The sequence below is a fragment of the Alosa pseudoharengus genome, unplaced genomic scaffold, assembly GCF_046254945.1.
Source record: "Alosa pseudoharengus isolate Yale_2024_CS ecotype anadromous, Long Island Sound unplaced genomic scaffold, YU_APseudo_1.1 YU_APseudo_1.1_scf_1, whole genome shotgun sequence".
Classification (NCBI taxonomy): Eukaryota; Metazoa; Chordata; class Actinopteri; order Clupeiformes; family Clupeidae; genus Alosa; species Alosa pseudoharengus.
The window spans coordinates 2,990,986-3,014,117 of NW_027468564.1; the positions used below are offsets into that span (position 1 = coordinate 2,990,986).

The window sequence follows — 23,132 nt, forward strand, 5'->3', positions numbered from 1 at the left end:
AGAAAAGTAGATGAAAAAGTGAGTTTTATTACCGGACACAATTGTGACTGGTGGGATAATATGCGTATACTCAATTAAAGGTTGCTCAAATTGCTTTTTTGTTAAAATAAAGGTATTATGACAGGACTTTTCAAACTGATATGAACACTGACACCAATGGCAATAATAAATATGAAAAATATGTAAACATTGTTTATTTACCAGGAGCTTCGGCTCGTTAAAATAGAACCCTGAATGTGTATGTCTGTGCGTGTGCGTATATATTATAGGGCAGCTGTGGCCTACTGATTAGCGCTTAACCTGGAATGGATGTTACAGTTACAGCGCTTCGGACTTGTAACCAGAAGGTTGCCGGTTCGAACCCCGACCAGTAGGCACAGCTGAAGTGCCCTTGAGCAAGGCACCTAACCCCTCACTACTCCCAGAGCGCCACTGTTGTTGCAGGCAGCTCACTGCACCGGGATTAGTGTGTGCTTCACCTCACTGTGTGTACACTGTGTGCTGTGTGTGTTTCACTAATTCACGGATTGGGATAAATGCAGAGACCAAATTTCCCTCACGGGATCAAAAGAGTATATATACTTATATATACTATACTAACTGCCGGTGGTCAAACCTCGTCAGTAGCTTGCTCAAGGCCCCCACACATAAAACGAAGCACAAACAACGTAGTTAACAAACCCGGAGTTTATTACAGAAGACTGAATCTCACAGAAGACTAAGATCTCACACGGAGCATGACAGGCTTTCCTTTGAGAGGAGCTGGTAGGGGGACACTTAGTAAGTGTTCTTAACAGGAAGGATCAATACTTTACAAATGATGCAAAAAATAACTGATTGTTTACAAATGCTTAAGAAAATATTAATTGTGTGTTCATTTTGAAGGTTACATCAGCGATGGCGGGGAAACGTCACTTCTGTGAGCTAGCTCGCTACTCCCTCTCGTGCAATTGAAGCTCTCCTAAACGTGCATCTCGTCGGTAATTGGTTGGAACACTATTTTGGTTTTGAGTGGATGGTAGCACTGTGCGGTCTATTGTTTTGGTGTACAGATCTTGGGGCCTAGGCTGCCTACAGAGACACGGTTTTTTGATGGCCTGCTCATGGGGCGGGCAGCTAGCGGATCAAAAGGAAAGATTAGATGACTCTGATCATTTATGTTTGGGCATGCAATCTCTGATACAACCTCTAAAAGTTGTTACAACACTAAGTTAGCAATAGCTAAGTAGAACATTAGCACAAGAGTTAAAAAGAACTCCTTTAAAAGGTGTGGGTCTTTGAACATCCTCACAAGATTCCAGCACACCACACAGTTTTTTGGTATCAGACTTTTAATTTCAATTCACTTCACATTTTCATCATCAGTACATAGGTACTGTTTTATGCATTGGCGGACAGGAAAAGAGTTAAATTAATAAAATCTATCACAGAATTTTCCAACTCCCTGCTATTTTAAAAAAAAACATCTCTTTTTACCTTTTATCTCTTTAGTGTGCACTAGCATAAGAAAATTCACATTTGCATCATCAGTTTTTTGCACTGACAGACGAGAAAGAATTAAATTAATCAAATTTACACTCTCAGAAAAAAGGGTACAATTGGGGTCAATGTACAAGATACAAGTTTGTACCTTAGGGTACATTTTTACCACCAAAGGGAGCAAACTGTAAGGGTACATATATGTACCCGGTTGAAAGGTACACATTTTGTACCTTTGAGGGTACTGCCCTAGCGATGAGCCTTGGTACCTCTGAAGGTACAATTCTGTTCTTTCTTTTCTGAGAGTGCAGTATTTTTTTAGTGTGCACTAGCATATGGCGTTTCAGACTACTCATTAGTGAAAATGGTCACACTGAACACATTTAATTGAGGCTTTTCTCCAGTGTGAGTTAGCTTATGTTTGCTAAGATATGAAGAGTGCGCAAATGCTCTTCCACACTGGACACATTTATGAGGCTTCTCTCCAGTGTGAGTTAACATATGGATTTTAATATATGCAGGGTGCGCAAATTCTTTTCCACACTGGACACATTTACACGGCTTCTCTCCAGTGTGAGTTAGCATATGGACCTTAAGTTTTGAAAACCCTTTCCACAAGAGGAACATTTATAAGGTTTTTCTCCCGTGTGAATTACCATATGGGATTTTAGATTTGAAATGAGTAAAAAAGCTTTTCCACACTGGGAACATTTATGATGCTTCTCTCCAGTGTGCATTAGCATGTGTCTGCTAAGATAAGAAGAGCGGGAAAATGCTCTTCCACACTGGACACATTTATGACGCTTCTCTCCAGTGTGTGTAAACTTATGCCGCTGAAGATCTTGGGAGGTTATAAAAGCCTTTCCACACTGGGAACATTTATGAGGCTTCTCTCCAGTGTGAGTTAGCATGTGGATTTTAATATATGAAGGGTTAGCAAATGCTTTTCCACACTGGACACATTTATACGTTTTTTCTCCACTGTGTGTTACCATATGACTCTTAAGTTTTGAAAGTGCTTGAAAAACCTTTCCACAAGAGGCACATTTATGAGCTTTTTTTCCTGTGTGAATTAGCATCTGAGATTTGCTTGTCCTCTGTGTTTGTAAAACACTAGTAGCGTGTTTTTGCTGGTGTTTCTCAAGTGGGCTGTGAAACTCTTCCTGCAGACTGTGCAGTGGTGCAGTCTTCCTTTGAGCTGCAGGTTGAGTTCATCATTCTGTCCATGGATCTTCTGTTGCATTACATGTGGGTGTTCTGATACACCTGGAAGAGTTACCATAGAGACTTAGAATGACAGATACAGTACATGTTCCACATTCAACAATTAAACTTTACTCAATGAGTATCAAACATAAATATCAAATATGCACGTTATTTTAATGATACAACTACATACTGTTTTGGACACCATGCTATGATGTGCTATTGGGCTATTTGCAGCCAATATTGCCCAGGTATTTAAGCTATAGCCTAACGCAGCCATAGCCTACAGCAAAATATTCCATTCTTATGATAAAGGATGTGTGCAATTACTTGAAGATAGACAGAATTTAAATGTGATTGGTTTATTTAAATTCACTTCAACAGAGATGTCTCAGAGTCGTAGACTACTTTCTCGTTATCTTTACAGCTCTGCCACGAAACTTGCACCCTTTAACTTACATTTGAGCTTTTGGGTTTTTTTTCAATGGCTAAGTTGGAGTTGGTCTATGAATTTACAAAGCCAGGATGCAATGGTCACAAAAGTATACGATCTTTTCAATCTTGTGTAGAAGACCTATTAGTTCAGCCATAAATTCCGACGTGAGAGTCTGGCTTTCACCGGACCAAGCTCAATCTTTTAAGATTGATAATTAGTCTGGGGAGTCCGCTATGTATTTTCTACTGCACAAGAGGCATGATCAACAGGCATAGTTCAAATGACTCTGTGCGCAATTGGATAGTCATTCACTAGGGCTGTAACAATACACCAACATCGCGATTCAGTTTGTATGACAATTTTTGACCCATGGTTCGATACAAACCTCAATTTTTTTTTTTTTTTTTTTTTTTTGGGGGGGGGGGGGGGGGGGCAGGGGGTTATTTGGTCTCTGCATTTATCCCATCAGTGAATTAGTGAACACACAGTGAGGTGAAGCACACACTAACCCGGAGCAGTAAGCTGCCATGCCACAGCGGCGCTTTTGTTAACCAGTGATTTACACAAGTTGTATTCTGCAGCACAGTATACAGGCCATTTCTTTTGCATTCTCTCTCTCTCTCTTCATTTTTTTTGCTCCTAACAGGGTTTGCCACTCTCTGGTGCTGTGGCAGGTGGGTTAGGCAATCAGAAGCTAAAGAAAAACATGACAGGCATCCCTGCCTGAATTGTCGCTTTGGTAGTCTGATCAATGCTGAAACCCAAGACTGCACTGCAGTGACGAGCTCCTCAACTATGGATCTGATAAGGTAGAGGCCCTCGTGGAACACTTTGAATATGTGCTTACAAGGCTAGCTGCGATCATGTACGGTTTGGATGGTTTATCAGATAGATCAGTAACTTTGGTAACACTTTACGGTAAGGGTACATGAATTATCATGAATTCATGCATGAATTTATTTATGATTTATGCATTATTCATTCCTTTATATCTTATGAATGATCAGGAATTGATACGAGTTCATAGTCTCTCATTCATGAACTCATGCATGAACAAATCAACAAAAGCATTAGGTACGATGAGTACATCATTATGATTTATGATTTCTTAATCATGATCAACATTAATTTAAGGTTAATTGCTCAGGAGTTCATGTCTGTGGCCCCTTAACTAAAGTGGTGAATAAAATGTGTTTAGAACTGCAACGTTGTGTTCAAATTAGAATTTGAGCAGTGATGACCACATTTTTGGCAGAAAAAGAAATAATCATTATCATGCTTAATAAATAATAATTCATAATAATGTGCCCACCCACCGTACCTAATGCTTTATGTGATGTGCTGTTCATATATGAGGTCAGGAATGTCAAATTTAGGGCTGTCAATCGATTAAAAAATTAATCTAATTAATTACATACTCTGTGATTAATTAATCTAACTTAATCGCATATATAATATTTGCTGTGAAAGTATTTTACATATTTAAATTCAAATGAATAATTGAATAATCAGCATTAATGACATTAAAGTTAAAAAAACTCTTTTATTATTATTTTAATAATGGCCATAATAATCTAGGATATGACCTAATATGCTGAGGAAATAAATTCAAAAGTGCTTCGGGAAGAAGTTTTTTTTTCATATACAAGGTATTTCAGGCCACAGATATAAGGGGACACAATGAAAACACTCCCCTCAATGTGTATTTCTTTGCATTGATGTGCGACTTTAGAGTTGATGAACTCCGGTGATATGCAAATGCCTTGCTGCAGACACTGCAGAGGACTTTATTTTAATCAACACCATCAGGCCGTTTTTTAAAGGTAAATGTTCCAATCAATGATCTAGGCAGCACATTTTCTTCTCTCTCCCTTTTACAGTCTAATGGTTACTGACTACAATGGCTCGGGGTCAACGGTCATACGGAATCGATTAATCTGCGTTATTTTTTTTAATCAGTTTATTTTTCTCAAATTAATTAATCGAAATGAATCAATTATTTTGACAGCCCTTGTCAAATTATGAACTCACGTCAATTCCTGATGACTCATGAGATATCAAGGAATGAAGTATAGAAATAATAAATTAATTCAAGATAATTCAGGTACCCTTAACGTAAAGTAGTACCGTAACTTCATGTTGTTCTCCCTCTAGGATTTGGATGTCAGCTTGAAGCCATATAAGGGGAATGGTAGTGTTTAGGCACTCAGAAGTTACGTTTCAAGTCCTTTACCAGCTTATGACAAACGCTTTTAATTAAAGAGCCATATAAAACAGACTACAAGGTAATATACACAAAAACAGCATCAAAAACACATAATTGGGACATTGTATATATGCTGGAATGTGGTACTATACAATTATTTGTTTATTAATCAATCAGTACTTCATTCTAGAATGAACTCGCGCACCAATGTTGCTGATGCAATTTATTAATCCAGTCAGTGAAAAGTGCTCCCAAAGTGCAAAACGTTTTCGGTCCCATTCAGACCATCCTCAGTGCAAACAATCAAAGAGGCGAAACGCCCTTAAATAGACTGCATCTATTCAATCACTATACATTTCTATTTAAATGACTTATTGTTCTAATTGATCCTAATTGTTTTACAGAACCTCCTGCACCTAGTCGAGGTCTTGGTGATTTTGCCTATTTCTGCTGTGGAGTGGGAACGTGGTTTCTCAGCACAAAAGCGCATCAAAAGCTCCTTAAAAAGTAGTTTGCAGGCATCTACCACCGAGGACCTAATTTGGATTACCACAGAGGGGCCCTCTGTGGAATTGAACTGTTTGATCCTTTAAAACGTGCTGAAAATTGTCTGCCGGAAAGAGGTCAAGGTGACCAGGCTTGCAAAGCTTGGCCAAGTGACTCAGACATGATCTTTGTTTCAGATGAAATATAAAATATAGGCCTACATACAAAGATAAATATACAATCTGCGTCTTTTTGTAACGTGATAATACCAAAAACCGTGATAATTTTGGTCACTATAAGCGTGAGGTTAAATTTTCATACTGTTACATCCCTAATCCGTACTGGACTTTCAGGGGCAATTTATCAGTACTACACAACAGTCCATACCAGAGTCCCATTCGCCAGAACCATTGCAAACATTATATCTGCAATGTGGGGTTACCACCTCCTTTACAAATATGTACCAGTGTGCTCTTCAGGTCATGCCACACATTTTGTTCAACATAATGCAGATGCCCCACTGGTGGCTTCTGTAGATGTTGATGCCCCATGAGCAGGTTTAGGTGAGATAAGAGTTTAGGCGGATACCTCAAGTTTTTTAATGCTGATGCCCCATGACCAGGTTTAGATGAGATAGAGTTTAGGCGCAAGTTTTTTAACTTGCGCACATGACGCAACAGGTTAGGGTAGCCTATGCAAAGTATAACTAGTTTCTTCAAATCATCAAATACATCGGGAAAATATAAATATACCCACAATGAAGAGGGTAGAATGCTATTGCCAACTTCAGACTTTCATGCATGCTTGTTAAAACAGAATATAAGATAAAGTATGAGACATAACTAACAAAAGTAACACTTGCTTATTGCCCCCACAAATGCAACCAGATATTTCAAATAAATATAAATATACATACACATACACATACATACATATAGGCATTCTGTCTGACCTGTTTTGGGCTACCTTTAACGTGGCCACTTGTTCAGTTGTTTACGCAAAGGCTGACTGACTGTCATTAGCTCTGAATGAAGAAATATACCCATGGTGCTATTGAAAAAGAACATTGAGACACTGATGGGCTTGACCCGAAACGTTTGTCTACTTTTTTTCATGGCCTGTAATGCTTTTTTGACACTTTGAATACAGTTTTGTATCTCAGCCCCTGAGTGTGGTATCTACTTTTCTACTACCTGACTGAATTTTCTCTGGAGTCACACACTGCATAACGAAATGATTAGACCTGTTTATTGCAAAAAGCCACTAATGAACATTAATTTTATATTTAAATTCTGTAAGATTACATTATACACAAGCTTTAAGGTAAGTGTGGTATTGTTACAACCATAAAATTGGAGGCACCACACTATTTAATTATGTATATCTCTACTAGTCATTCAAATTCTTAACAGAAATTTCAGCCGGCTCACCATTTCACCGCTGAGAGCTCAGGATCCTGTTGCGCCATTGTTTTATATTCCGATTAACTTTATAGCTTTATACCAAATATAGCTGTAGCGAACAGATAAAAAAGTAGCCTAATATACAGGTTTCCTCCGAAGGTAAAATGCTATCGCCAACTCGACTTCATGCATGCTTGTTAACACAGAATATACGAAAGTAGGCCTACGCAACAAAACTAAAGTAACACTTGCCAATTGCCCCCACCAATGCAGGGTCATTCCATGTCAATTCAACCAGGGCCCACGCACTTAGGTCTCAAAAAATTCTGAAAAAATTACCTGGTGTACCTATGTTATCCAGGAGACAGACTGTAAAATTACTTTTATGCAAGATCAATACTTACCAAGATACAGCCAGTTTTACAGGGGGAGGGGGTGTCGATTTTGTTCAGCCTCTTTTTTTGTCAAAGTTCACAAGCCCATAGCACAAGAACTAAACTATGTAGGAGGATCACATTTTGCATGCTGGTACATCAATAGGAATAGTATGTAGCAAAATTGACGTTTGAACTGCTTGATCAACTTCACTGACCCTGACTGATAACTCTGGAGGACAATACTGGGACACTTCCTTGTTATGGTCATTGTTGTGTAATCTAAAAGTAGTTGTCAGCATAGTCTATAGTACATTTAGTTTCATGACAATCGATGGCAGTTGCCTAATTCATTTTATTTTTTAATTATTTGAAAATTGTAAGAGGTAAAGTCCAATGGAACAAAAATACAGAGATGAATGTAAGGATTAAAATTCATTCAACCTTTATTTATTCTCTAAGGTTCATTTTTAGGTGGTCCTTATTTTCAGTGAAGCCAAGATTACAGTAACAATGAGACAGAAACAACAAAAGAAATATAATAATTGTAGTGAAATGTATTGGCAAACTACAGTAAAAACCTAGTGAAAACAGGGGAAAAACATGAAATAATAAAATTAAAAAGATTAAATTAGCCATTGTACCCAACTAATTTTTAGTCACATTCAGCAATAATTTCCTTACAACTGCTAGCTACCCATTATGTACACTGTAAAAAAAATATATAATAAAGTGGGGGCAGCCGGTGTGAGCGAACTGGGCTTTATGGTTTTTGGACTATAAGGGGAGAAAAACAACAAGCGTAATAATAAATACACCAGATTTCCAAAACTGCAAAAGTGTGCTTGCATTCTACACTGCAGGCTAGAGTGGCTGAAGTCATAAAAAGTCAGAATCCCACCATCAATCAATTTATCTTAGTATATTTCAATTCACAGCCATTTTACCTCACCATTTTGACTTTGCACATATTCATCACCTCCTGTTTAATCTCTTTCAGTGTGTACTAACATATGGCGTTTAAGACTATATATTACTGAAAAAGCTTTTCCACACTGGACACATTTATGAGGCTTCTCTCCAGTGTGAGTTAGCATATGGGTTTTGAACTGTGAAGGCTGCGCAAATGCTTTCCCACACTGGACACATTTATGTGGGTTTGCTTCACTGTGTGTTAGCATGTGGGCCTTCAACTCTGAAATGCGTTTAAAATCCTTTCCACAAGAGTCACATTTATGAGGCTTTTCTTCCAAGTGAATTACCATATGGGATTGAAGATATGACATTTGTGAAAAAGCTTTTCCACATTCGGAACAATGATGAGGCTTCTCACCCGTGTGTATTAGCATATGGGTTTTAAGACTTGAAAGATATCTCATAGATTTTCCACACTGGGGACATTTATAACTCTTCTCTTCTTTGTGTACTAGCCCATGGGTTTTAAGAGCTGAGCGGTGACGAAAGGTTTTCCCACACTGCTCACATTCATACGGTCTCTCGTCAGTATGTGTACGCCTGTGGCATACAAGGTTTGAATGTGCTCTGAATGCTTTTCCGCACTGGGCACATTTATGAGGCTTCTCTCCAGTATGTATTAGCATGTGTTTTTTTAGAGTTCCTATTTGTATGAACGCTTTCCCACACTGATTGCATTTATGAGGCTTCTCTCCTGTGTGTATTAGCATGTGGCATTTAAGAGTTCGAATTTGTGCAAATGCTTTTCCACACTGGACACATTTATGAGGCTTCTCTCCAGTGTGCCACATTTGCATACAAGAATTAAGATCTGAAATTTGTCGAGATCCTTTTCCACAAAAACTCAGTTTATAAGAATTATCTCCAGTGTGAACTAGCATGTGGCTTTTAAGACTTGAAATTTGTGAAAAACCTTTTCCACAATTTTTTATGAGGCTTCTCTCCAGTATGTATTAACATGTGGCTTTTCAGATATTTACTATTTGAAAAAACTTTCCCACACTCTACACATTTATGAGTCTTTTTTCTGCAGTATATTTCCATATGGCAATTAAGAGATGAAATTAGCGAGAAACATTTTCCACACTGGACACATTTATGAGGCTTCTCTCCAGTTTCTATAAGCACATGGTGTTTAAGACCTGCGGAACAGTTTTTCCACACTGAGCACTTTTATGAGGCTTCTTTGTAGTGGCAGTGTGTGCTAGCATGTGGCTTTTTAGAATATACAATCTTGAAAAAGCTTTTCCACACTGGCTACATTTATGAGGCTTCTCTCCAGTGTGTTTTAGCATATGGCTTTTAAGAGTTGACATTTGTGAAAAAGCTTTTCCACACTGGGTACATGTATGAGGCTTCTCTCCGGTGTGTATTAGCATGTGGCGTCTGAGATCTGCGGATGTTATGAATGCTTTTCCACACTGGAGACACTTATGAGACTTCTTTCCAGTATGTATTAACATGTGGCTTTTCAGATATTTACTATTTGAAAAAACTTTCCCACACTCTACACATTTATGAGTCTTTTTTCTGCAGTATATTTCCATATGGCAATTAAGAGATGAAATTAGCGAGAAACATTTTCCACACTGGACACATTTATGAGGCTTCTCTCCAGTTTCTATAAGCACATGGTGTTTAAGACCTGCGGATAATGTAACAGTTTTTCCACACTGAGCACTTTTATGAGGCTTCTTTGTAGTGGCAGTGTGTGCTAGCATGTGGCTTTTTAGAATATACAATCTTGAAAAAGCTTTTCCACACTGGCTACATTTATGAGGCTTCTCTCCAGTGTGTTTTAGCATATGGCTTTTAAGAGTTGACATTTGTGAAAAAGCTTTTCCACACTGGGTACATGTATGAGGCTTCTCTCCGGTGTGTATTAGCATGTGGCGTCTGAGATCTGCGGATGTTATGAATGCTTTTCCACACTGGAGACACTTATGAGACTTCTTTCCAGTATGTGTAAACATGTGGCATTTCAGTTGTGTAAACGTTACAAATGCTTTTTCACAAAGAGTACATTTATGAGGCTTCTCTCCAGTGTGTATTAGCATGTGGCGTCTGAGATCTGTGGATGTTATGAATGCTTTTCCACACTGGAGACATGTATGAGACTTCTTTCCAGTATGTGTAAACATGTGGCGTTTCAGTAGTGTAAACGTTGCAAATGCTTTTTCACAAAGAGTACATTTATGAGGCTTCTCTCTCGAGTGTATTGGGGTTTTAAGAGTTGAAATTAGTGTAAAACGCTTCCCATACAGGTCACAGTTTTTGTTAGTGTTCTGCTTTTGTGCAACACTAGTGTGTTTTTGCTGGTGTTTCTCAAGTTCTCTCAGGGTCGTGAAACTCTTCCTGCAGACAGTGCAGTGGTGCAGCCTTCCTTGCAGCTGCAGATTGAGTTCATCATTCTGTCCATGGATCTTCTGTTGCCTTAAGTGTGGGTGTTGTGATATACCTGGAAGAGTTACCATAGTTACCATGCAAGTTAGAATCACCTGGAAGAGTTACCATATGGCCTTAAGATGACAGACACAAGTTTAGTTGTAGAAGACCGTTCTAAAACCTAATCTAAAAAAACACCTTAGGGCTGTAACAATACACCCAACCAGGGGGACCTGGTGACTCTCTCAAAGTAAACGGTAACACTAAAGAGGCTATATTAAGATTCTGGAGGAAAAGATCAGGCAGTGTGCCGAAGAGACCTGCCCCAATAGGCGGCATTTGACCATTAAACCACACAACAATCCAGAACACAGCTAAACAAGGCAAGAAATGGTTAACGGAGAACAATATCAACATTTTAGAGTGGCCCAGCCAGAGTCCAGACCTCAATCCATCAAAAAAGTGAGTACCTGCCAGAGTGATGGCAAATAATCATTCCTGTCTCAAAACCCGGATTGCTGCTAAAAATGTGCAGTCTAGAATCATTGTGGAGACATGAAGAGGCTTGGTAGGTATTATATGAACCATTTTGAGAGCTGTGATGGCAAATACAGATGCTTCCAGTGATCGTTTAAAAAGGGTAAGAATAATTTTGGACACACCATTTTTACAAAAAGGTTAAGATACTTTTTTTGATTCCATGCTTCACATTGTCGTACAACCTTTTGACATGTGACTGTCATTTTCAGTCAGAACAAACATATTTATCAAAAGAAAACCAACATTAAATCAATATTTGCCAGGGGTATGAATAATTTTGTTCTAAACTGTATCTGTAACTGTATCTCAAAAAGCCAAACTGCTGGTCCTCTTAGCTAAAACTACTATACGTCACATCAACATCAAAATTGACTCTCTGTCTGTTGCACCTACCAGGGCTGCAAGAAATCAAGGATTCATGCTCGATAACCAACTAACCTTCGATCTTCCTCCATCGCCTGGTCGTGCCGTTTCGCTTTACAACAAACGGACTTACCTGACTCAATATGCTACCCAACTGCTGATACAGGCCATAGTCATCTTACAACTTGACTACTCCAGCTTGCACGATGAAACCCCTTCAGATGATCTAGAACGCAGCGGCGCATTTCCCCACAAGCTATACTGGGCGATATGGACCAAAACTGATATCCCGATATTTTGGGACTGATTGGCGATATACAATATATATCGATATTTTAAACAGAAAGAGCTAAGTGTTTCGTATTCACTCAACATGACAATTATGACAACAGCTTTAATTAGAATGATTTCAGACTGCTCTAACACAGCTGTGCAAAAAAGTGTAAACAATAACATAGGCCTTCCAATACCAATAGGCAAAAAAGTGTAAACAATAACATAGGCCTTCCAATACCAATAGGCATAGTAAGCTAAATCTGCTCTGATAAAGCTGTGCAAATAACAAAAGACCACTGAGTCGACCCTGACTGACAACACAGGCCTACATTGTGCTGCACAACACAATATTTTGGGCACAAAAATATTGCAGTGGCCTACTGCAGAAAAAAAACTGCAGTTTTGTCACACCATGCAGTTTTTTTTACCGTATGGGTTTGATGGGGCCTACTTGACAAGCAAATGTAGCCTATGATGGCTTAGACATGTGTGACTTGCTATCGATAACAATTAAATAGTTTTAAACAATTAGGCTACTTAAACAACATAACTGAGTCACTCACCAAAAGTGTGATCGACGCTACCGTCATTTTGTTTGAATTACGTTCATTACCAGTTTTGGATGTTCCGGTTCGTAAGAAAAAATCCCTATGCACCATTGAATGGGGTTTCGGGAATCATAAAAAATGATGCCCCTGACTGCTCGCGAGTCCCCGCTTGCATATTCTCTTAATAAAATCAGCGTGTAGGTTATCTCCCTGAGAACTTTAGATCTGCTATATCGCTAAACACAAGCACCCATAAGTGTATTTAAATTAGCTAGGCTATGTACCAAAAATGACATTTACCATGAGTCGAAGAGCTGTAAACAGTGTTGTAACTTAAATCTGTGTACAAAACCGCTTGGAGCTCCAACGAGAATTCTCGGTCTAGCCGTTGATGTGCCGACCGTGATCAGAGGCACCAACCTCTGATCACGGTAAACAAAATATGACTCAGTGTCCGTCATGTTTGAAAGTTTGTAGTGCTGCGAGGGAGAACGTGCACACGCAAGGGGTGCAGTTGAGCTGCGGCTGTCTGAATGGTCTGAACACAGAAGAGCAAGTGGCTTTGATAAAATGGCCCATTATTTGACATAATACCGGTATTGCGATATTGTCTCAACTACATATTGTTTTCAAAAATATATCGGTCGTAGTCATAATACCGATATATCGCCCAGCCCTAAGCTATACTATACTCCTATAATCAATGAAGTAGTCAGGATACTGTTTCACTTGTTTCTTTTCAAAATATGAGCTATGACAACAATTGGGTGTGAATGTTATATATTCAATCCCCTGATACTGTGTAAAGGATAATTCCGGTGTTTAGCACTTTGAATCCCTTTTCTGGTGTGTTTTGGATGAACTAGAGTGGTGGACACCGAAATTTTGACAATGGGTCCTGTCTTGACTTTCAGACTCGTTTTGAATCGCCTTTGACTGCTTCAGAGTGGCTGGCTATGGGCATGCACAAACATGTCCTTAAAACATGTCCTTAAAACAACCCTTAACATTCATTTTCCAAACTGTGCAACTCACAGAGTGTTCGCTGATTATTAAAAACAAATATATCGGCTAGGGATGTAACGGTATGAAAATTTAACCTCACGGTTATAGTGACCAAAATTATCACGGTTTTCGGTATTATCACAGTATTTTTAAAAGTGTGTTCAATATGTTCAGAAAGCACTGATAGGCCTACACAAGCTGAAATAGTTTCAAAAAGTGACCCGTTCACTTTTTCATGTTTAATTGGCTATGTGCTTATAGCTTAACTTACCCTACCATGACTTGGAGTTTGCTATTTCTGTTATTTGGATCCAAAGAGTGAGACCAAAGTAAGTGTTCAAAATAAAACTTTAGGCTACTGTGTTCTCCTGATAACGTGAGCAGAATGGATTTAATGTGGACGCAAACATAAAAAAACACATAGTGACTGAATGATACAGAGCACGTTTTGCGGTGAAAATGTTCCGCCTTTTAAAATCAGGTGTAGCCTAATCCGAATCGCAGTTAAAACCATCAATTAGACAACAGAATCAGTAGGGTACCAGTTTTGTTTCATTGTACCAGGCCTACTGTATGTCAAAAGCAGGCTTGCATGAAGCTGGGAAGGATTAAACACACGGTTTCAACACTGCGGTAATCAACTGTGATAATTATGATATTTCAAATCAAACCAATTCAAATTTCAAAACGTAATTGTCATCTACAACCAAATGTAAACAGACCCTCTTTCCGTTTCCGGTACCACAGTAATATCAACGAGCAATTTGTCTTCCAACAGAAATCAGTGGGATTTTACAAAATGGCAAATAAAACATGACAGAAATTGTATTTCGCTACCCTACTTGTTTTGGAACATCAACAAAAATCACTAACCACTCGATATTTGGTTAAGACAATCATGAAAAACACACAAATAAATAAATGTGCACTATAAGTCTGAATGAAAAGCAGCACTGGTTGAAGCCTGGAATTATTGTAAACAAAGTAGCTTAATTGGCTAGTTTATTGGACTGTTCAGTTTCCCCACGTGTGTTTAAGTTTCAAATGAATACTATTCCTTCATGGGACAGGCCTGTTTGAGTCTTGGAAAATACTTCTCAATTTTTCGGGCTGAGATGATATTTGGGCAGCTGTGGCCTACTTGTTAGGGCTTTGGACTTGAAACTGAAGGGTTGCAGGTTCGATCCCCGACCAGTAGGAAAAATGTGGGCGGGGAAGTGGTTGAGCTTGGTTGAGCAAGGCACCAAACCCCTCATTGATCCCTGAGCGCCGCTGTAGCAAGGCAACTCACTGCTGCGGGTTAGTGTGTGCTTCACCTCACTGTGTGTTCACTGTGTGCTCTGTGTGTTCACTAATTCACAGATTGGATAAATGCAGAGACCAAATTCCTTGTATACGCAAGTATACTTGGCCTAGAAACCTGATTTAAATTTTTACATTTACATCTGCGCTGGCAAGCAATAATCCATCCATATATTTGGAACATGCAAAAAGGCAATCGTTTGCACAGCCTACTAGATACCATAAAATTGGTGTAGGCTCTCTTATAGGCTATTGGAAAAAGCAGGGGGGAATATAGTGGGAGCACGAGCAAGCAGTGGCTTTGACCCTCTATTTCTAATATTCTCATGAATTCTCATGAAGTCAGGTTAGACAGGTCTATTTAATTAACAATCATGCACGCATGAAGTTGAGATTAGTTTGAAAAAACGTGAAACCTCTCGACTCCAAATATCAATTATAACTTACTAGATGACACCCAGTGCACCTGCATTTTTGTCCTCATTGATTCTCATTTAGATTTTACATGATTAATACATGGGAATCGTGTCTGAAAGGGATATCTGAAAGGACTTACTTTCCAGCTGGTTATCGTGCTGCTCGTCCTCCTCGATCTCCACTTCAATCTCCGCTGGTGTCTGTAGTGTTTCATCGTTAGAGTCTGTATCGTCGGTATCGTCTGTTTCAATTTTACAGTGAAGTTCTGCAAAAGGCTTTTCTTCTTCTTCATCTTTGACCGGACATGAGATCATATGACCACATTCCTCCTCTTTTATGTCTTCTTCTTTCACAATCAATCTCAGGTCAACCTGGTGCGTTTCAGTCCCATTACAGCCAGAGATCAGCGGCTTTTCCTCCATTTCACCCATGGTCCCACTGGAGGATCCAAAGATCCCAGGTACTCTCTTTCCTGTAATCAATGCTGCACAAACAAATAGAATGTTGTAGGCAATGTCATGATAAAGCAACATTACTGTTACATGAAAAAGACAATCCTTAAAAATACTTTCAGTTAGTTTTAATTTTCAAAGTTAAGAATTTAACTTTGTCATTTAGACCAGCGCTTAAATCAGGGTTCGTACACCTATTCCAACAACAAATGCAAGCACTTTTCAAGCACTTTCAAAGGCCAATTTTCAAGCTTTTCTAGCACTTTACAGCGGTGGCAAATGACATATTATACGAATATACTAACTCAAAATGATTTTTACTTTTTTATCATTTTATTGATGGTTTTAACTGACAAAATTGTGTTTCTTAATAGCAGGAAAAGAAATTAAAAGAAAACTCAAAAGATATGTCACCTGTCTGGAAGCTAACTGGCTGAGTCAATATACAAAAAAAAAAAAAACATTAAATAAATAAATAAGAAAATAATCACTGAACAAATAACTATTCTTGGCTTAATATGTGAACTCAAACTAATGTTAAGGCTCGCTCTTTCATTACAGTCAAGACTCATTATGTCAGCGTTTCTCAAACTGTGGGTCGCGGAGACATGCCAGGTGGGGCGCGAACTGACGTGAAAAACAGGAGTTTTTTTATTTATTTTTTTATCTGTAGCCTGGGCCCAGGTAGCACCCGATGCGCAATGGACGCACTGTGTTGTTCACAGGGAAGCGCTCGTGTCAAGGCAGCTTAGTTAGTCCCGACCTACATGAGATTTTGAACGTTGTTGTGAGAGTGGTGAATTTCTCCGCACTTTGCGAAGAGATGGTAGCTGACCAAAAGGCTGTACTGTTTCACAGCGAGGCAAGGTGGCTTTCCCAGGGTAAAGTGCTCTCGCGCGTGTTTGAGCTCCGAGTCACCTCTTCTTGGAGGAAAAGCGCATGTTTGAATCTGGAAGCACGTTCACTAATGAACATTTCTTGATGAAGCTGGCCTATCTTAGCGATATATTTGATATATCTTAGCGATACATTTGAGTTAAATGTCCAGTTACAAGGCAAAGACAAGCACCTACCTCACCTAGCAAATAAGATTACTGCATTCACCAAAAAAACTTGAGTATGGGACAGGCGCCTCGATCGCGACAGTAGGCCTATAGGCCTATTATGCCTTTGAGATTTCTGAGCGAAATCGCTGAAACGTCTGGGAGGCACTCTTGTGATCCCATATATTAACAGTATTAACAGTAGGCCTACATCACATCCCTGCAAAGTTTATTTCAAAAATATTTCCCAACCAGCAGTGCTCAGTATGACTGGATTATGGATCCATTTAATGCAGCATGTTGGTATTTCATTGAATATATTGTAGGCTTATGGCCTATGCTTTAACTCTGTTGAAGAGGATATATTTAAAACTTGTCATTATTTCAATAAATTTGACAATTTTAAGCTTGACCTACCACTTTCTTAGAGCGATGAGGGACAGGTGGGGCTCGAGAATGCCCCCTTGATCAAAGTGGGGAATGAAAGAAAAAGTTTGAGAACCACTGATCTAGTTTGTTAACTACCACAGTCACGAGTTGGGTCGTGATTGTCATTTTTAAAAAGTGGGTCCCCAGAACAAAAGTTTGAGAAACACTGCATTATGTCATCTAACCATAATGGTTCTCATATTGCCAGATTCCAGACAATCACCTATAAATATGCAGTGTTGTGCCTGAACGCGTTCATTGAACGAAAGTTCATGAACTCGTTCATATTTTGAGCGAACGTGAACTGAACGTACTGTATTACTGCCTGATGAACGTTACTGTGAACTCGTTCATTCTGGTGTCTGTGAACGGCACGTTTTTTCAGTTTAACTTCGTTCAATAGGGTGCCAGATTTCTACACAGCCTTCCACGCGAAAACCCGGCTAAAACACACCGTAAAAAGACCTTAAGCATGCAGGTCACCATTTCTCAAACTATGGGCCGCGGTCCGCAACGTGGACAATGCTGGTCTGCAGAGTGAAATTATTCCCAGGGCATCGTCTGATAATTTGCTGCGCAATTGATCAAGGAACCGCGGACAGAAAAAGAAAACAAACGTTTCTGCAATTAGTAGGAAATACTTGTTAATTTGGTGTCATCAAACATAGAGGCATAGTCGTGGTATGAGAGTTTATTCAATGCATGCGTGTGCACGTTGGTAGCAAAGCTAAGCTTCAACCTATTGGAAGGCTACGACGTGGATTTACGCAACTTCCATAAAAAACAGAGCACAGACTATATAAAACACTGTCTAGCATTAAGTATTTGCCAAAGTCAGCCAAAAGCTATTAATTAGTCTTAGTTAAAGATAGTTAAAGATCTCCAGATCAGTGATTTACGCATGCTCTGATCCGCCATTTACCATTCACAAAAGCTGGTATTGTGTTTCCTGAATCCTTACATTCAGGCATTCAAATGAAATGTAATTAAATAGCATATAAATATTCTATCAGTGTATGATGCTTGCATGAGGGAAACATCCCAAAACAACGGCAGTGGCACTCATATAATTGCTGTTGTTTTTTTGAGAAGTATTTATCATGCAAGCATCATGCAACAATGCAAAAACAATGAAACTATTGTAGGTAATTATATTTTACATTAGTAAAGCAGTACTCTGATGTGCATGTTTTCACAAACTTTTGTGAACAATCTTAGCACTTTAAACATTGACTGTTTTGAAGTGCATGTATAGCAATATAGTATATAAATAATAATAATTGTGATATCATTATGATAATTTGATGGGGGGTGGGAGGAGGGGGTGGGTTCATGTAGGTGGGCCCAAAGTATGCCTTGACTGGGCTTCAGGTCAAAGAAGTTTGAGAAAGGCTGATGTAGACGACAAAGCAGCAAGGAGGCGTCGTACGATCATTTAAACAAGTTTTATGACAAGGTCGGTAAGGATGGGAAAAATCGTACATTTCTGTGCAAACTTCGCACTTCAGTCACATCCACAGCAAACCTGAAACGGCACATTGAACTTAAGCTGGCTAGCCTTTCAAGGTATGTGCAAGCCAATACAAAATCAAAAGACTGTCAAGACAGATCCTCAACCCAAATGAGCTGCATTTTATATGGGCTGTGGCAATAATTTTGAAAAATAATAGCTCGCAGCAACATATGAAAAAAAAAAAACCTATGGACTAGTTCATTTTTGGAAAGTGTGAACTTAGTTCAAAATTTTGAATTATGAACTATGAACTGAACTAGTTCATTTTAAAATTTGTGAACTGAACCTTGAACTAGTTCACATAGAAAGTGAACTTTCCCAACACTGTAAATATGAATATAGCCTATATTTCTACTGGCATGCTTTCAGGTGACATTAAGACTAAAATATAAAGAAAATCATGAGACGTGAGTTATTTTTCTCTTGATATAAGACTGACAACACATAGGCCCTATTACATAAGACAAATGTTATCACTTAATACATTCTCAGATATGGGTATAGCAATGAAAAAAGAAGATATAGGCATTACAATGACCAAGGTAACTAGCTAGATGAACTATCTGAACAACACTACTAGGATATAATTTCATGGAGTGCTGAAAATGTAGCCAATACAATTTTGAACCATTTCTGAACTGTGATACTATGAAAAAAACATGCTTTGTGGTTGGGCAATATCATAACTTATAGCAATATTATAACTAGGCCTATTCCACGTGTGTGCATGGTTAAAATTCTGAAGTGCGAGTTTAAGCTACAGCACAAATATTTCCATCCATAGATAAGAATAATTAATTCTTACCTCTGAATTTCTTTTCAAACGTGCACCAGATTGATGCATTTTAAAATATACCACATTTTCTTACGGGGGAGCATGCCCCCGAACCCCCCTATAGGGGGGCTTGTGGACTAGTGCAGCTCTAGTCTAGTGACGCCCTGGGACAGTGTCCCCGTTTTAAGCTTACAAAGATTAAAACATTACATGTTTTACGTTTCTCAACTGAAAATATCCACGGATTTTGTCTCAGAAATCTGGTCATCTTACCATAAATAGACCCTAGGTTGTTTTCTTCCGGAGTCATTTTCTGCTCGCTGAAATACCTAGGCTAGCCTATACTTCTACTCAAGTAACGTTATTGGTTTCGAAAACTTCACAACTCTGCAATCGAGTCCACCTTACCAGGCGATGGTCGTCCGTCGTAGTCGTGGTCGTGGTCTAAATCGACAACAGCAGCAACAGCAACACCAACATGTTCGTGATCACAAGCAAGCCCTAGTCTTTCAGTTAACTCCGACCGAAAAATACAAGGCACCGCGTCTTTTTAACTTTTAAACCGCCAGTTGTTTTCAAAAGGTAGCTGCTACAAAAATGTAGGCTATAAACAACTGTATCATCAGTGACTTTAAACAGCGGGTGTCCTATTCTCTTGGTTGCTTGCCTCCATCCATCCACGGTCCACGTCGAGTGGGAATGAGTGAACGTTCAAATAGGGCTGTTTTTGATTATTGTTGGTACAGAAAGTACTGAAAGAAAGGGACACACCACCACTGCTTTAGTAGTGTGAAACTAGCGACAGTAAAGAAAATTCCAATATGGCCGCCATTCGCGAATCATTCAAAATAAAAGTCAGAACATATTCATTACTTTTTCAATGAAAAATATTAATTTAAAACTGTATTGTGTTACCAAAGGGAAAGTAAATTTAGAAAATAATTAAATAAGACATTAAAATCGAAAATACACATTAGACTGCTATATTTTTTCTACACCAATATAATTAAACTGTGTGGCTGTGAAAACAATAAGTTGTGCATATGTAAAAGGGGGGTGAAATGGAATCCTTATAACATGTACTTTCAGAATATATATAGATATTTATACCAAATTCACCTTTGTGAGTACCAGGCCATACTAACTCTGTACCGAGTCACATACTATGTCTGCCATTGACATACACTGTTGAACTTCAAATTGTGTGGCTGTGAAAACAATAATTGTGCATATGTAAAAGTGGGGTGAAATGAAATCCTTATAACATGTACTTTTGGAATATATATAGATGTTTATACCAAATTCGCCTTTGTGAGTACCAGGCCGTACTAACTCTGTACCGAGTCATATACTATAGGCCTGTCATTGGCACACTGTTGAACTTCAAATTGTGTGGCTGTGAAAACAATAAGTTGTGCATATGTAAAAGGGGGGTGAAATGGAATCCTTATATTTCAGAATATATATAGATATTTATACCAAATTCGCCTTTGTAGGTACCAGGCCATACTAAGTGTGTACCGAGTCATATACTATGTCTGCCATTGACATACATTGTTGAACTTCAAATTGTGTGGCTGTGAAAACAATAAGTTGTGCATATTTAAACGGGGGGGACAAATGGAATCCTTATAACATGTACTTTCAGAATATATATAGATATTTATACCAAATTCGCCTTTGTAGATACCAGGCCATACTAAGTGTGTACCGAGTCATATACTGTACTATGTCTGCCATTGACATACACTGTTGAACTTCAAATTGTGTGGCTGTGAAAACAATAAGTTGTGCATATGTAAAAGGGGGGTGAAATGGAATTCTTATAACATGTACTTTCAGAATATATATAGATGTTTATACCAAATTCGCCTTTGTGAGTACTAGGCCATACTAAAATATTCATATAAAATACAGCGTGCATACAGTGGCTATAAAAAGAGGTGTGTCTGATGAGTCCCATATAGGATAACTATTCTGCATTGGTTTAGAGTTCCTAGGTCACATGACTTGGGAGGTATTGAAAAAAAGGAGACCATTCCTTATGGGAAATAATGTATTTTCTTTACAATATTCATATAAAATACAGTGTGCATACAGTGACTATAAAAAGAGGTGTGTCTGATGAGTCCCATATAGGATAACTATTTTGCATTGGTTTGGAGTCACTAGGTCACATGATGTCAAAGCTATTGACAAAAAAGACTATGAAGGTCATTCAGAAGGTACTTTATAGACAGTCCCTAAGTAGGTCGGCTGGGAGCAAGTAGACAGGTCATCTGTACATTGTCTGCAAACACGGGGTGAAACCGGCTGCATTAAAAAAAAAATGAATATCTGTCGAATATCAAATATCAAACTAACTTCACCTCGGTAACGTTTAGCACCTGGAGATGTCCTTTTAGCTCCTGTCATGTTTGCTAGCTTGTGGGCTCAGTTTGTGTAGTGCTACCAAAATCATAGAAATTAATAACATTGTAAGAATACCTCTTCTATGATCCAAGAATGATTTCATACGAGTTATTTTTTAAGATTTATTTTAACTAATGACATAGAAAACATCCCGAATTCCATCCACATATCGTAATGCACTAAGCAAAAAGTTATTTCCAGTCGTAGCCGAACACAGTGAGATGCAAGCGTTCCAATCCACTTAAAAATGTTATTACACTACTCTCACGTCCTTAAAGTGGCAGGCAGTCAATTAGACTTACACACCACCAATGTAATAACATTAAAGAAAAGTGTAGTCTAATAGTTTAAATCAATATGAAATTACTAGATACTTAGTTGGCTATTAGTAATTGGGTGATTCTCCAACTATGGTACTTTTTCTGTCCTTGACATATATTTAAAAAAATAAAAAACATTTCCACTTTTTTATTTTTTTCACACTTACTACATATTTAGGGGAACCTATATATAAAAAATCATTGTTCAATTATGTTGTTTTTTATAAAATATAAGACATTTTATATGCGTTTTTTACTATTTTGCCTCTGTCCCTAGGCCAGACTTTGGTTCTTCGACCTTATCTCACTTAAAATCTAATACTGATATAATTTTAAATTCAAACAGAAAGTATGCATTATAACCCAATTCATTCAAATCTACTATTTGTTTTTATATTTCTTTTCGATTTGGCATATTTTAAACATGTTAAACACTTGTCCCTTGGGTTCACCGTCATTTCCACACCTCTGCATAAAATGCAATCCCAGGCTCAGTATTCTAGATTTGTATACTCAGTAACCATAGCAACTGACACTCCAGAGGGATCCACATGGCTGAATGAAAGAATGATCCCAGCAGAGGTTAATACATAGGAGATATATCAAGGTAAATATGAGAAATACCGCGAGTATGTTTATTGTACGTCATTTCTGAACCGCTCATAATTCATTCCGATGGGAAAAATTCTGGATTTTTACAATTTCATTAGGTGTAATTTGAGATTATTTAATGCTAACTCTAAAACTAACACTAACAGGCTAGTCAAACATGAGATATTAGAGGGAA

At 38.3% G+C, this 23,132-nt stretch overlaps 2 protein-coding genes and 1 long non-coding RNA gene across 4 annotated transcripts; 1 reads left to right on the forward strand and 2 right to left on the reverse strand.

Annotated features, from left to right (window-relative positions):
• Nucleotides 1-721: 721 nt before the first annotated feature.
• Nucleotides 722-20,383, reverse strand: LOC143120534 (uncharacterized). 2 transcript variants are annotated; one of them, XM_076281381.1, is made up of 3 exons: nt 20,022-20,383; nt 15,541-15,885; nt 722-2,745 (listed from the first exon to the last, which is right to left on the reverse strand). In XM_076281381.1, exons 2-3 carry the CDS (start codon nt 15,830-15,832, stop codon nt 2,552-2,554), a joined length of 486 nt encoding a protein of 161 aa, XP_076137496.1. In that variant the 5' UTR covers nt 15,833-15,885; nt 20,022-20,383; the 3' UTR covers nt 722-2,551. The 2 variants fall into 2 exon arrangements, with proteins under 2 accessions (XP_076137496.1, XP_076137495.1); XM_076281380.1 differs by lacking the exon at nt 722-2,745 and adding an exon at nt 9,667-11,023.
• On the forward strand, nt 3,778-6,113 carry LOC143120871 (uncharacterized). Its single transcript, XR_012986345.1, has 3 exons — nt 3,778-3,930; nt 5,276-5,406; nt 5,732-6,113. It is a non-coding gene; the product is annotated as an uncharacterized LOC143120871 (long non-coding RNA).
• LOC143120794 (uncharacterized) lies at nt 8,067-9,446 on the reverse strand. Its single transcript, XM_076281399.1, has one exon. It carries the CDS (start codon nt 9,444-9,446, stop codon nt 8,577-8,579), a length of 870 nt encoding a protein of 289 aa, XP_076137514.1. The 3' UTR covers nt 8,067-8,576.
• Nucleotides 20,384-23,132: the final 2,749 nt, after the last annotated feature.

Coding starts and splice junctions, on each gene's coding strand:
- LOC143120794 (XM_076281399.1), bottom strand. CDS start 9,446: ATGCTAGTTCACACTGGAGATAATTCTTATAAACTGAGTTTTTGTGGA.
- LOC143120534 (XM_076281380.1), bottom strand. CDS start 15,832: ATGGGTGAAATGGAGGAAAAGCCGCTGATCTCTGGCTGTAATGGGACT. Junction 11,024..15,540: donor GCACGATAACCAGCTGGAAA/GTAAGTCCTTTC, acceptor TAACTCTTCCAG/GTATATCACAACACCCACAC.